Source organism: Sorex fumeus, unplaced genomic scaffold, assembly GCF_029834395.1.
Source record: "Sorex fumeus unplaced genomic scaffold, SorFum_2.1 ptg000099l, whole genome shotgun sequence".
Lineage (NCBI taxonomy): Eukaryota > Metazoa > Chordata > Mammalia > Eulipotyphla > Soricidae > Sorex > Sorex fumeus.
This window is the reverse complement of record NW_026606156.1, coordinates 8236853-8251846: the sequence shown is the minus strand read 5'-3', so window position 1 is coordinate 8251846 and position 14994 is coordinate 8236853. Positions and strand designations below refer to the sequence as shown.

The 14994-nt window shown below is 64.7% G+C and overlaps 1 protein-coding gene across 1 annotated transcript in view; it reads left to right on the top strand.

Moving 5' to 3' along the window:
- The first annotated feature begins 682 nt into the window (after window positions 1–682).
- Window positions 683–14994, top strand: part of FAT4 (FAT atypical cadherin 4) — a 72844-nt gene continuing 58532 nt past the window's right edge. Inside the window, exon 1 of the mRNA XM_056134525.1 lies at window positions 683–5818. Coding sequence (XP_055990500.1) covers window positions 683–5818 — 5136 coding nt within the window. The remainder of the gene's footprint in view (window positions 5819–14994) is intronic.

Sequence of the window (14994 nt, the reverse complement as noted above, 5' to 3'; positions counted from 1 at the left end):
CGCCCCCCGTTATTCCGGCCGCGCAGCCCCGGGTCCCCGTTTCCCGGACCCCGCCCCCGTTATTCCGCGCCCCCCCCCCCCGTTGCCCCTTTACCCGGTTTCCCCGTTATTCCGGCGCCGCTACCCCGCTTCCCCGTCACTCGGCCCCCCGGCCCTCCGCCCGCCCGCCCGCCCCGCCCCGGCCCCCGCAGCCCCGCGCGGGGCCGGCCCGGGAGGGACGGGGGGGCGGGGGCGGGGGCGCCCCGACAGCCCCGACTCGCGGGTGGGGGGCGGGCGGGGGCGGGGCGGGCGGCGCGGCGGCCAATGGGCGCGCGCGGCGGCGCGGCGGGGCGGGGCCCGGCGGGCGGGGGCGGGGCGCGCGGCGCGGCGGCCAACGGGCGCGCGCGGGGCGGGGCGGGCCGGCCGGCCGGGGGCGGGGCGCGCGGCGCGGCGGCCAATGGGCGCGCGCGGGGCGGGGCGGGGCTGACAGGCCGGCGCCCCCGAGCGCGGCCGCGCCAGTGCGGGCTCCGCGGGCGCCGAGCGAAGTTGGGCGTCGGGCCGGCTGGTGGGCAGGGCCGGGCCGGGCCGGGCCGGGCGGACAGCGGGCCCGCGGCCCGGAGCGGGGCGCCGGACCATGCCGGGCCCGGGCCGGCGGCGGCGCCGGAGCTGAGCCGCGCGCCCCCGCGCCGGGCCGGCCGGGACCATGCGCCGCGCCGCGGCCCGCGCCCTGCTGCGCGCGCTCTGCCTGCTGCGCCTGCTCTGCCTGCTGCCCGCGCCGCGCGCGCGCGCCGCCGAGCCGCGCCAGCTCTTCCAGGTGCTGGAGGAGCAGCCCCCGGGCACGCTGGTGGGCGCCGTGCGCACGCGGCCCGGCTTCACCTACCGCCTGAGCGAGCGCCACGCGCTCTTCGCGCTCAACGCCAGCAGCGGCGAGCTGCGCACCGCGGCGCCCATCGACCGCGAGGCGCTGCCCAGCGACGCGCTGGACCTGGTGGTGCTGTCCAGCGCGCCCACCTACCCGACCGAGGTGCGCGTGCTGGTGCGCGACCTCAACGACAACGCGCCCGTCTTCCCGGACCCGTCCGTGGCCGTGGCCTTCAAGGAGGACAGCGGCCGCGGGCGCCAGGTCATCCTGGACACGGCCACCGACGCGGACACGGCCGCCAACGGCGTGGACCACCGCTCCTACCGCATCGTGCGCGGCAACGAGGCGGGCCGCTTCTCGCTGGACGTGACGCCGCACCCGGGCGGCGAGGGCGCCTTCCTGCACCTGGTCTCGCAGGGCGGGCTGGACCGCGAGCGCGCGCCGCGCTACCAGCTGCTGGTGGAGGTGGAGGACAGGGGCGAGCCGCGGCGGCGCGGCCAGCTGCAGGTGAACGTGACCGTGCAGGACGTCAACGACAACCCGCCCGTCTTCGGCCGCGCGCGCTACGAGGCGCGCGTGCCCGAGGACGCGCCGCCGGGCGCCAGCGTGCTGCGCGTGGCGGCGGCCGACGCGGACGAGGGCGCCAACGCGGCCGTGCGCTACCGGCTGCAGGACGAGGGCTCGCCCTTCCAGGTGGACCCCGAGACGGGGCTGGTGACGGTGCGCGAGCCGCTGGACTTCGAGGCGCGGCGCCAGTACGCGCTGACCGTGCAGGCGCAGGACGGCGGCGTGCCCGCGCTCACGGGCCGCGCCGAGGCGCTCATCCAGCTGCAGGACGTGAACGACAACGACCCCGTGGTCAAGTTCCGCTACTTCCCCGCCACGTCGCGCTACGCCTCCGTGGACGAGAACGCGCAGGTGGGCACGGTGGTGGCGCTGCTGACCGTCACCGACGCCGACTCGCCCGCCGCCAACGGCAACATCTCCGTGCGCATCCTGGGCGGCAACGAGCAGCGCCACTTCGAGGTGCAGAGCAGCCAGGTGCCCAACCTCAGCCTCATCAAGGTGGCCAGCGCGCTGGACCGCGAGCGCATCCCCTCCTACAACCTCACCGTCGCCGTGTCCGACAACTACGGCGCGCCCCCGCACGCCGCCGTGCGCGCGCGCTCCTCCGTGGCCAGCCTGGTCATCTTCGTCAACGACATCAACGACCACCCGCCCGTCTTCGCGCAGCCCGTGTACCGCGTCGACCTGAGCGAGGAGGCGCCCCCCGGGAGCTACGTCAGCGGCGTGTCGGCCACCGACGGCGACTCGGGCCTCAACGCGCACCTGCGCTACAGCATCGTGTCCGGCAACGAGCTGGGCTGGTTCCACATCAGCGAGCACAGCGGCCTGGTGACCACCGGCTTGGCGGCGCGGCTCGACCGCGAGCTGGCCTCCGAGGTCGTGCTGAACATCAGCGCCCGCGACCAGGGCCTGCACCCCCGCGTCTCCTACGCCCAGCTGCTGGTCACGCTGCTGGACGTGAACGACCAGAAGCCCGCCTTCGCCCAGCCCCAGGGCTACGCGGTCTCGGTGGTGGAGAACGCCCCCGCCGGCACTGAGCTCCTGGTCCTGACGGCCACCGACGGCGACCTGGGCGACAACGGCACCGTCCGCTTCTCCCTGCAGGACGCAGAGGCCGGCCCGCGGCCCTTCCGCCTGGACCCGGTCTCGGGCAGCCTGAGCACGCTGGCCGCCCTGGACCGGGAGGAGCAGGCCTTCTACTCCCTGTGGGTGCTGGCCTCCGACCTCGGGGCGCCCCCGCAGTCCAGCCTGGCCCAGGTGAACGTCAGCGTGCTGGACCTGAACGACAACAGCCCCCTCTTCTACCCCGTCCAGTACTTCGCCCACATCCCGGAGAACGAGCCCGCGGGCAGCCCCGTCACCACCGTGTCGGCCACCGACCCGGACCTGGGCCTCAACGGCACGGTCAGGTACAGCCTGTCGGCCGGGGACAGCGCTCGGTTCCAGGTGCACGCCCGCAGCGGGCGCATCTCCACGCGGGTGGCCCTGGACCGGGAGGAGAAGACCACCTACCAGCTGCAGGTGGCAGCCGTGGACGGGGGCGGCCTGGCGTCCCCCAGCCAGGCCATCGTCACCGTCACTGTGCTGGACACGCAGGACAGCCCGCCCGTCTTTGGCCAGGCCGTGTACAGCTTCGTGGTCTTTGAGAACGTGGCCGCGGGCTACCCCGTGGGGCGCGTGTCCGCCTCCAGCCGCGACCTGCACGCCAACATCAGCTACCTCGTCACCACCGGCGACCAGCGGGGCGTGTTCGCCATGGACCCCGCCACGGGCCAGCTGCGCACGGCGGGCGTGGTGGACAGGGAGGAGCAGTCCTTCTACCAGCTGCGCGTGGTGGCCAGCGGGGGCGCCGTGGCCGGGGACGCCCTGGTCAACATCACGGTCAAGGACCTGAACGACAACCCGCCCCACTTCCTGCAGGCGGTGGAGGCCGTGGACGTGGTGGAGAACTGGCAGCCGCGGCACAGCATCTTCCGGGCGCGGGCCTCGGACCCCGACGAGGGCGCCAACGGGCTGGTCCTCTACAGCCTGCGACAGAACCCCCAGGGCCTGTTCGCCATCGACGAGGACAGCGGGGAGGTGACCCTGCTCGGGGCCCTGGACGTGCACGCGGGCGCCTACCAGCTGGAGGTGGTGGCGGCCGACCGGGGCGTGCCGCGGCTCTCCTCCAGCCTGCTGGTGACCGTGCGGGTGCACGACGTGAACGACCACCCTCCCGTCTTCGACCAGCTCTCCTACGAGGTGGCGCTCTCCGAGGCCGAGCCCGTGAACTCGCGCTTCTTCCAGGTGCGAGCGGCCGACCAGGACTCAGGGCTCAACGGGGAGATCGTCTACAGCATCGCCGAGGGCAACGTGGGCGGGGCCTTCGGCATCTTCCCCGACGGGCAGCTCTACGTGCAGACGGAGCTGGACCGCGAGCTGCAGGACCGCTATGTGCTGGTGGTGGTGGCGTCCGACCGCGCCGTGGAGCCGCTCCGCGCCACGGTCAACGTGTCCATCACGCTGGAGGACGTGAACGACAACCGGCCCCTGTTCAACAGCACTAACTACTCCTTCTACTTCGAGGAGGAGCAGGAGGCCGGCGCCTTCGTGGGCCGGGTCAGCGCGGAGGACAAGGACTTCGGGCCCAACGGGGACGTCCGGTACGTGCTGGAGACGGCGCAGCCCGACTTCGAGCTGCACGCGGTGAGCGGGGCCATTTCCAGCACGCGCCGGCTGGACAGGGAGGCCCTCACGCGCCTCCAGGGGGCCGCCGTGTTCAGCTTCCTGGTCATCGCCTCGGACCAGGGCCTCCCCCAGCCGCTCAAGGACCAGGCCACCGTGCACGTGTACATGAAGGACATCAACGACAACGCGCCCCGCTTCCTCAAGGACTTGTACCAGGCCACCATCTCCGAGTCCGCGGCCAACCTGACCCAGGTCCTCCGCGTGTCTGCCTCGGACGTGGACGAGGGCAGCAACGGGTTGATCCGCTACTCCGTCGTCGGAGGCAACGAAGAGAGGCGGTTCGCCGTGGATGGCAGCTCGGGGCAGGTGACGCTCGTGGGCCGGCTAGACCATGAGGCCACGCCTGCCTACTCCCTGGTGGTCCAGGCCGTGGACTCGGGCGCCGTCCCGCTCAGCTCCACCTGCACCCTGAGCATCGAGGTCCTGGACGAGAACGACAACACGCCTTCCTTCCCCAAGTCCACGCTCTTCGTTGATGTCCTGGAGAACATGCGGGTCGGCGAGCTGGTGTCCTCGGTGTCGGCCACCGACTCCGACTCGGGGGACAACGCAGACCTGCAGTACAGCATCGCGGGGGCCGACAACCACGGCACCTTCAGCATCAGCCCCAACACGGGCAGCATCTTCCTGGCGAAGAAGCTGGACTTCGAGACCCAGTCCCTGTACAAGCTGAACATCAGCGCCAGGGACCGGGGCCGGCCGCCGCGCTCCTGCACCATGTCCGTGGTCATCCACGTGCGGGACTTCAACGACAACCCCCCCAGCTTCCCGCCCGGGGACATCTTCAAGTCCATCGTGGAGAACGTGCCCATCGGCACGTCCGTGCTCTCGGTGCCCGCCCACGACCCCGACGCCGACATCAACGGGCAGCTCTCCTACGCCATCGTCCAGCAGATGCCCAGGGGCAGCCACTTCGCCATCGACAAGGCCACGGGCACCATCTACACCAGTGCTGAGATCGACCGGGAGTTTGCCAACCTCTTTGAGCTGACCGTGAAGGCCAGCGACCAGGCGGTGCCCGTGGAGACCCGGCGCCACGCCCTGAAGAACGTCACCATCTTGGTCACCGACCTCAACGACAACGCCCCCACCTTCATCTCCCAGAACGCGCTGGCCGCGGACCCCGCGGCCGCGGTGGGCTCCGTGCTGACCACCCTGCTGGCCGCAGACCCCGATGAGGGCGCCAACGGGGAGGTGGAGTTTGAGATCGTCAGCGGGGACACCGACGCCTTCATGGTGGACCGGTATAGCGGGGACCTGCGCGTGGCCTCGGCCCTGGTGCCCTCCAAGCTCGTCTACAACCTTGTCATCTCTGCCACCGACCTGGGCCCGGAGAGGCGCCGGTCCACCACCGAGCTGACCGTCATCCTGCAGGGCCACGAGGGGCCCGTGTTCTCGCAGCCCAAGTACATCACCATCCTGAAGGAGGGGGAGCCCGTCGGCACCCACGTCATCGCCCTGGAGGCGTCCAGCCCCGCGGGCGCCCCGGCCACCGTCGAGTACTACATTGTGTCTGTGCGCTGCGAGGACCAGACCGTGGGTCGCCTCTTCACCATTGGCCGCCGCTCGGGCCTCCTGCAGACGGCCGCCGTCCTGGACCGCGAGCAGGGCGCCTGCCTCTACCTGGTGCACGTGTTTGCCCTGGAGAAGTCGGCCGCCTTCCCCAGGACGCAGAGAGCAGAGGTAAGCTCCCCCGTGGCCTGCCGGTGGGGGGTGGTTGTCTCTCCTTACAGCGAGGCTCTGTGCCCAGCACCTGGGCGGGAAAGGGGGGGGGGGCACTGCACGGCCCCGTGTTGCTTTCATGGGTGGGAGCGAAGCCGGCAGCCTTCAGGGTGTCCTGGGCCCTTTAGACGAGCAGAAACACCCTGTCCTGCCCATACAGGCTGTGTGTCCAGCCTGCACGCTGGCAGCCTCGGGAGGCCTCAGTTCCCACCTGGGGACCCTGGGAAGTGGCAGGGGCCTGAGCTGGCCTTGATCAGGACACTCCACTAGAAGCGGAGGAAGGGCAGGAAGGACAGAGGCGGGGGTAGGGGGCCCTGGGTCCCTGCGGGCGGGGGGTTAGGGGACCCTGGGTCCCCGCGGGCGGGCACTTGTCCCAGACGGTGACTGGGGTGCGTCTGGGCCTCTGAGGGGCGGGCTGCCTCTTGCGCTCCCCGCATGTGTCCATCATGTCCCTCCCGCCGTGGACTGTTCCTCTGTTCCCACCTCAGCTCAGGTGGGGCCCGGGCGGGCAGGCCGGGAGGGAGACGCTTGTGTGCCATTTTCCGCAGGGGGCCGGGCCCTCCAAGCCCACTGGTGCTCAGCAGATGCCTCCTCTCAGCTGGGCAACCCAGGGCGGACACTTGCCTGCCCTGGTTTCCTTTCCCTCCCGCCCCTCTCGCTCGCCCGCGGGCATCCTGCATCACTCAGCCCCCGAGTGTGGCCCACGCAGGGCAGCCTGGCTCAGGCCCTGCACCCAGCCGCGTCTGCTCCTCCTCCCGGGATGGGGGACGGGAGGTTCCTTCATTGTTGCCGTCGTCCTTCTGGATCCTGTCAGTCTCTGCGAGCGAGCTCAGGGCCTGCAGCGAGTTCTGAGTGGAGAGGGTGCCGGGCTGTGAGAGATGTGCCAGTCCTGCTGGGCTCAGTGACTGTTCCATGGGAGCTGTGGCCTGTGGCTCAGTGTGTCTGTTCCATGGCAGCCATGGCCCGTACCTCAATGGGACTGTTCCATGGGAGCCGTGGCCCGTGGCTCAGTGTGACTGTTCCATGGGAGCCGTGGCCCGTGGCTCAGTGTGACTGTTCCATGGGAGCCGTGGCCCGTGACTCAGTGTGACTCTTCCACGGGAGCCGTGGCCTGTGGCCCAGTGTGACTGCTCCGCGGGAGCCACGGCCCGTGTCCTCTTCACCTTGTTTTTGGAGGTCTTGGCACTGGGCTGATTTGCTTCGCCTCAGGCCTGGCTTTCCTGCACTCTAACTTTGATTTCGGGTTTTCCTTCCCCCAGCCCAGCCCTTGCTCCCTGACCACTCTGAGCTTCTTTCTTAGAGAAAGAGGTTTTATTAATTTGGAAACTCAGACTTTTACTGAGAACAACTAAATCATTCTATAGGTAAATTGGTTAAATTGTGTGTGTGTGGGGGAAGGCACAGTTGCTGCTTGGTTTGGTATATCACGTTAGAACAACACGGAGAGTGAGAATAAATACCCATTGTTGTCTTCTGAGCTATGTCGCACATTATTTAGGCTCTTGGTAAGCTGAGGTTGGCTTAGTTTGCTGTCTTAAATGTGTTTTCTCTGCAAGAGGCCTGAAGATTAGCGCGAATCACCATAAATCACTTGGTTAGTAATAGGGGACTTATAGCTATCATTAAATAAATTTCTGACAAAGATATAGAAGTGGTTCCCGCTCGCTCTGCAACTGCTCTCTGTTTCGAAGACGGGGCAGGACTTCAGTGTGATTTTATTTATAAGAACGCGGTTGTTTGTGTGAGTGTCTTCTGTAACTCAAAGTGCTGGAATCGTAAACCGAGCCTGAGTTCCCAGCCCGGCCGCTCCCCAAATTGGAAGCAAATGTGTCTGCACAGCTCGGCGCGGGCGGGAGCAGCTCGTGGCCCCCCCTTCCTCCTCTCCGGCGGCGATTCCGCGACCCGTGGAGGTGGGTCAGCGCCGTGTCTCAGCCTGTGTCTCCGTGGCTTCGCTGAGGGCTGGCTGGGGTGTGCCCTGTGCTCCCGGGCCCCAGTGCTCCAAGACTCCAGCCAGAATGGGGGCTGGGGCAGGCGGCAGAAGTGTCCCCGGTGCCTCTGTCAGGGGCCCTCACCTGCTCCGACCGGGCACGAGTGAGTGGCTGGCACAGAGCAGAGGGCAGAGGGCACAGGTCACAGAGCACTGGCACAGGTCCAGGGCTCAGGGACAGACACAGGGCAGAGGGCACAGTGCCCGCGGCAGCTAGGTGCTGAGGGGGCTCAGGGAGACTCGGCGCTGCTTCTCGGGGTCTGGCTGAGATGAGTCGCTGGCTCGCTGGGTGGGGTCTCTGCAGGGCTGCTGGACGTGGCGTCCATCACGCCTGCGGCTGCAGGGTGGAGTAGTGGGCCAGGGACGCTGCGGTCACAGGGGCAGGAAGGGCCGGTGGGCGCGCGGGTGCGAGGCGTGTGTCCCGGGCAGAGCGTCCACTCTGTCCAGGTGCCCGGGGCAGCGGAGGGCGTGGCCTGGGGTCTCCTCGGGGGCTTTCAGCCCGGCTGTGTCTTTCATTGCCTCTGTTTGTTTTTGTTTCTCGGCCAGGCCTGGCTGTGCCCAGGGGTCACTCCTGGTCGCGCTCAGGGGACGTGTGTGGTGCTGGGGCCACACCGGGGCTGACCGCAGGCAGGGCAGTGCCTTCGCCCCCTGCTCTCTTGGCCCTTCAGCTGCGGTTCCTGAACACTTGCAGGTGGGCCCTGGCCGACTTGGTGACTGAGAGTGGGTGCAGCTTGCAGCGGGGGTCTTGCCCTGCGCTCCCCAGGGGCGGTCGCCTGGGCTCCTCGGGAACGTCGGGCCTCCTCCCAGGATGCTGGGGGTCCAGGCATCTCAGCCCGGAATTGCTCCCGGCCACCTGCCCCACACCTGCCATCCTCCTCTGCTCGGTTCAGGCAGTGTGGGCCAGGGAGACAGCACAGCCGGCAGGGCGCTTGCCTGCCTGTGGCTGACCAGGGTTCAAGTTTTGGCACCGCAGATGGCCCCTGAGCTGGGCTGTACTGGGTCTGGCCCCCAAACAAAAATTAAAACAAAGAATCCAGGTAGTTTGCTCCTCAGTTGTCTCTGGTGAGCAGAGAGTCCTCCGTGCCTTCCTCAGACAGCTGCTGGATTCCGCGAGATGCCCCGCACACCTGGGGGGCCCTGCAGCCAGTTCAGCCCACCCCCCAGGTGCCAGGGGAGCCCGGGAGGGGAGACTGAGGCCAAGTTCCTGCCTCGACTCTCGAGGCCAAAGCAAACAGAGCCGCCCCGGGAGCAGGCCCTGCGGTGCTGTCCTCGGCCTGAACAAACACAGGGACGCAGGGGCGTTAGGAAGCGCAACACGGGTTTCCACGGCATGGGGGGGAGGCTGAGGGTGGGTCCTGGGGGGGCCCCGGGCGGGGCCTGCCAGGGGCATCCAGTCACCGAGGCGTGTGGCGTCTTCACGTGTGCAGAGCGTGAGGCGCCCCCGAGTCCCTCCCGTGTCTTCGGTTTCCAGAGCAAGTGCTGGCAGTGGTCCGAACCCCTGCGGCTCTGTGAACAAAAGTGACAGGAAATAGTCCCAAGGAATCTGTCCCTACGGCTCCTCCAGTGGCACATTTTCCCGAGGCGGAGACCCGGAGTGTTGGCCGTGAGTGACAGGAAGGAGTACACACGTCGCTGTCTCTGAATCGCGTGGGTGGGTTTCACGGAACCCGTTAAATAGGACCGGGAAGTAATTCTGGCTTTTCTTTCTGTTTTTTTTTTTTTAAATTAAATTTCATCATTATTAGTTTTTAAATTTTAATGAATCATCGTGAGAAACATTTACAGACTTACAGACTTCCATGATTGCATTTCAGTCAGTGTCCGGGTACCCGCCCCTCCACCAGTGCCCACTCCCCACCCCAGTGTCCCCAGAATCCTTCCCCGCCCCCACCCCTTCCTGTCTGTGCCAGGCACACTCCCTCCTACGCTCTCTGTCCTGTTGGGTGTTACAGTTTGCAGTACAGGTGACAAGCGGCCATCATCTTTGGTCCGTAGTCTACTTTCAGCACACATCTCCCGTCCCGAGCCATCCCTCCAACCATCATTGACTCAGTGCTCCTCTCTCTATCCCAGCTGCCTTTTCCCCCAGCGCATGGGCTCGGCGATCAGGCCGTGGGGCCATCCTCCCGACCCTTACTTCAACCGTCCTTAGGTGTTAGTCTCCCATTATGTTACTTTACATTCCACAAATGAGTGCAGTTCTGGCTTTTCATATATAAACAGTTTTAGCACGTGATCAGTGCTGATGAGCTTGGCATCAAGCTGATCGGTCTTTCTGAAATGAATCATATCCACAAGGGGCTTGGGACTTGGATTTTTATTAAGCTCCAGTGATCCTAAATTGTGCAGTTTAAGGGATTAAAAAGTAGCTCTTCAGTTGTAAAATCGAAGTTGCAGTTATTCTTCTAAGAGCAGTTGATGTTTCAGTTTTTAGACGTTCCCCTTTTTGTGGGGGTTTTGTAGCTGAACCTTTGGCAGCCCCTTGACTGTGCTCGGGGATGGTCCCTGCAGAGATCTGGGCTTCCAGCCCAGGAGAGAGACACCTCCGCAGAAGGGTCCATCGACGGTGTCTCTACAACGGCACAGGTTTGGGGGAAGGGTCACCGCAACAGAGTGAAGGGTGGCCTGGGGAAGGCGAGGCATCCACAGCGTTCGGAGACTCACTGCACAATGAGTCATGTTCGTCCACGGGGCTCATTGCTTGATTAGAGCTCGTTTCACTGACATATGTTCTGAATGAAACGGAAAACACGTATTTGACACGCCGTGTCCTGAGGCAGACTGCCTGTCTCAGGCCTCTGAAGCGGTCACGTCCTGGACCCGGCGTCAGGCCCCCTCGGCCTCCCGGGAGTTGCGATTAGTGAAAACTCAGCGTTCAGCCTGCTGGGGTGAGCCGGGGCGTCTTCCATTGTTTGCACAGCGGCTACACGGCCTTGGCAGGAAAACCAATCCCCGTGATTCTTTCTGGATAAATATTGGGTGGACCGGTGGCACGTCACTGGCTCTTCTCTCGAGTAAACGCGTCCTACAAGGATCTTCTAGTCAAAACAGGCTTTAGGTAATCGGTTGAGTGATCACACCATGTCTTTGATTAGAGAGTGTGAGTAGGAGTTTGAAATGTTTGAATGGAAAGAACGGAAATCGTTCCTTGAGGTATGTCAGAGATCTGAGAAGAACATTCTGCGTAGGGTGCAACTTCTTTATTTCACGTCCTAAGCCTTCACTTAGCCTCTCCATGCTAGAATTCAGTGTCTTGTGTTTTTGCCTGTGTTGAGACGCCTTTCAGGTGTGTATTCCACACGTCCCTTGAACCATGTGCGCCTCTGCGTCCCGAGTGGGCGTGTGTGGGGACCTGCCTGTCCTTCCAGCCTCTCCTCACACTGGGGGCGTCTTCCTTCTCTTCACAGGCTGACCTAGCCTGTTCCTGCCGTAGTGAGCCAGTGCCAAGACTTGCTCCCTCTTCCCGAAGCCTGGGCTCTCCTCTCGGCCCCTCCCCTCTCGCGCTGGCGCCACACGGAGCAGGCCGGGTTTGGCTCTGACCCACGGGGCGAGGTGGGGGAGAGAGGGGAGTCCACGCACCCTCACCCACACTCCAGCGCACAGCCCTTCCCAGCGCTGGTGAAACTTGGCTCGTACTTCAAGCCAAAGGCTTGTGTTGGGCTTTGCATTTTCGATGATAAAATTGCTGCTGCAATTAGGTAGCAGCATCTGAAGCTTTGTGCATCAGAAAGTCTTCTACCGTTTCCCTCTGTTTCTTATTTACCGAGAATCTTCTTAAGCAGATGCATTGGTCACGGGGGAGCGACCATCGCCAGCCTTTGTGCACGCGTTTCTAGAATGTTCTGTAGCAGGAAGGGTGGGTGGAGAGACGAGGTCGCCGTGGAGGCTCTCCCGGCTCTGCCTCCCGGCCCGGCGGGCGGAAACTGCATTGGCTCCGCTGGGCCCCGCCGGGTTGAGCCTGGCCACCGCCGCTCCAGGTGTCTGCACCTGGGCACGGCCAGCGGCCTCCCGCCCGCCCAGGCCTTGACTGTCCGTGTGCCCCGGTAATCGGAGGCTCTGGAGCTTCCTCTGCGTTCTCCCCCTTTCCCCGCAGGTGCCCAGAATGTATGTTCCCGGGGTCAGCGCAGGACCCGCGCCTTGCGTCCCCGGGGTCCCCGGCTCCCCCCCAGTCTGGGCCTCCCTCCTCGGGCCGCCTGCAGGGAGAAGTCGGTCTACACTTGCGGGTGTGCTCTGAGGCGCATCCCGGGGTGTCAGGCCAGGGCAGGCCCACCCCCGGGGCCCAGGGCCAGGGCTTGTGGGAGGCGCCTTCCCACGAGCCGTGTCCCTGCAGGGCCGGCTGCCTCCCGCTGCCCGGCCGGAGCCCCGCCTGGGGGGGCCGGGAGCTCTCTCGCCTCATTTGCTCCCCCCCAGCTTGAAAGCTTTGTGGGCGAGCCTCTTCGTGGGTCATTAGCTCCCGGGTCGCTCCCTTGTGGGGGCCCCGCTCCAGCCCTGTGTCTTTAGCTCTGATTAGTGACGCTTTAATAAAGTCATTTGAAGTGCAGTGGACTGAATTTTCTGACTTTGCCATGTTTCCATGGCGCGGAGAAGCGCCCTGCATTGAAGCCCGATCTTTTAGATGCAAATCTCGGAAACAGGCTGTGATTCTGTCCCTGCCTCTGGCGGGGCCCTGCCGGGGCGGGATCAAAAGCGGGGAGAGGCCTCCTGCCCAGGGGCAGGAGTGCGGGCAGGAGGAGCCGCCGGGCCCTGAAGGAACCCGAGCCCGTGGGGGAAACTGCATGGACCCGACAGTCTCACGCTTGAGCGGGCAGCGGGGGCGGGCGCGGCCCTGGGCGCGAACGCGCAGAGAGATAAATCCTCGGACGGACTGTTTTGTGTGTGTGGAGGCAGAAGGGGCTTGGGGCGCTAGGCTGCAGCGAAGACCCCCGTGACCTCGCCGGGGCGGGACCGACGCCTTTTGTGCCGCCGTGAGACAGAACACGTGGGAACGCGAGGGTGACAAATCGGGCTTCCCGGCGCGGCGAGCCGGCCATTGACCCGATTTTCATGGGAAGGCCAGCCGGGGCCGGCTCGCATGTGCCGTCACCGCCCGCACCGCCAGGGCGGGCCCGCCCAAGGCCATGGTTTGCTGAGGACAGACAAGGCGAGTGCAGACAAAGCCGTGTGCGGGGCCGCGGCCCTGTCGGGGCCTCCAGGGCTGGACCCCGTCGGGCCCCGCAGCCAAGGTCAGGCTGCTGTTGGGGAGACCTGGAGGGAGCCGTCCACCAACACCTCGGTTGACCAGCCTGTGGGTGGCTCAGACACAGGCAGGAGGAGCCCAGGGGGCTCCTGGGAATGGGGGGGCAGGGGAGGAGGTGGGCGAAGAGGGTGGGGGGAGGAAGAGGAGGGGGAGGAGTGGGGGGTCGCAAGGGGAGGAGAGGGGAGGAAGGGGAGGAGGGAGGGAAGGGAGGAGGGAAGGGAGAGGTGAGGGAGGAGGGAGGGAGGACCGGGAGGAGGAGGAGGAGCAGGAGGAGCACTCCAGGGCGAGCGGCCCGCTCAAGGCTTCCCCTGGTCAGCCTGTTCTCTGCTTCTCTTCCTTGCAGTCGAGTCTGACTCACCTGCTCTGTGTGGACGGCCCGTAAGCAGCGTCCACTGAAGGCGACGGGCATTGGTTGTCCATCTTCCGGCCAGCAGGCAGTTTCCGGTGGAAAACTGATCAACTCTAACTGGCTCTGTGAGAGAGAGAGAACTCTGTTTTATCAATTAGCTCTTACGTTTGATACATAGAACTATCGATCCAAAAAATATCAATCGACCTAAACAGTTGTATATTCGTTGGAAAAGAATATTGGATTTGTGTGTCTGCATATCCATCAGGGTATATTCAAATACATCTGGTAGCCTTTGAGCATTATAAAATATATTAATACGTTAATGTAAATCTGCACAAGTGCTCGGGATAGATCACAATGTCTAATGATTCTCGATTTCCTGGAGTTCCCTTGGGGTTTGAATCCCAGGACTCACTAGATTTAAGTAGTCATCAGTTACTCCAGCAAACAAATACGGGTTATTAAAAGTGCTGGGATGGTTTTGTTAACACAGGTAAGATTTTGTAGACGTTCAGGATGTAGTCAGGGTCGCACTGGTGGGGATTTGGCTAATAATTCACTGCTTCTGGACTTGAACGCGGGCAAAGCCCTCGTGGCTCAGTGCAGTGGAGCCCTGGAGAGCCTTATCCTGATGGCCATGCTGCACATGGTGACCTTTGGGTGGACGCGGTGGGATTCGTAGGTTGAGAATACTCACAGACAGCAAATGCTAAGGGGGCTGTGATGGCCACCCGCTCTGGAGTCTTGAGCCCCCAGTGCTTGGTGCTTTGGTGTTCAGATCGTCTCTCCGTAGTTTGAAGCCTGGTCTTGGTCCATAAAGTAGCTGCCGCACTGGCCTCAGTTGCCGAGCGTCCCTAAGCCAGCGCGAGAATGCCTCCCCTTGGGGGTCTGTGTTGGAAGTGGCATGCATGGGTGAGGGTCCTCGCGTGCCCAGGAACATCCCCAGTACCATAGAACAGCCCCTAAATATCACGCTTCAAAGTGCAGAGGACATCCAGGAGGCCGCCGAGTGTCCAGCCGTCCTCCGACAGCTCCCCCGCCTCCCAGGGCCTCAGCCAGAAGCCGTGGTGAGAGCACGGAGCATGGGTCACCCCGCGATTCTCAGCCCAGGGCCGTTTTCCCAAGTTCCTGGCCAGAGGAGCCCCAGGGTGGTCCCCCGGGGCTGTCTGGGGGCCGACTGTGGCACTCTGGCCCTGCTGTGCGTTGGCATTATCCGAGTAGTGCCCTGGAGAGGAGCACCCTTCGGTGCTTCCGCGAGTTTCTGTAGGTAACTCTCGGAGGGGAGCAATTGTTTTCCGAAATTGCAGCCAAATTCAGGAGAGAAAATATTCAGATTGGAAAGGAAGTAAGTGGCCAGGGAAGGGCTGGTGGAGCCAAGCGCGATTAGGACCGTGAAGTGCGGAATCGACTGCTCGGATTCAGAGACGCGGCGAGTCAGCCGCCCGGGGGTTGGAGGAGCAGAGGGGAACCGGAAAGCGAGGAAGGGAGAAGGCGTTTCTGGTGAGGTTTGTGCGCGAGTTCAAGGCCTGCCTCAGCCTTCTTGGCCCGCTGAGGTGTTGGCC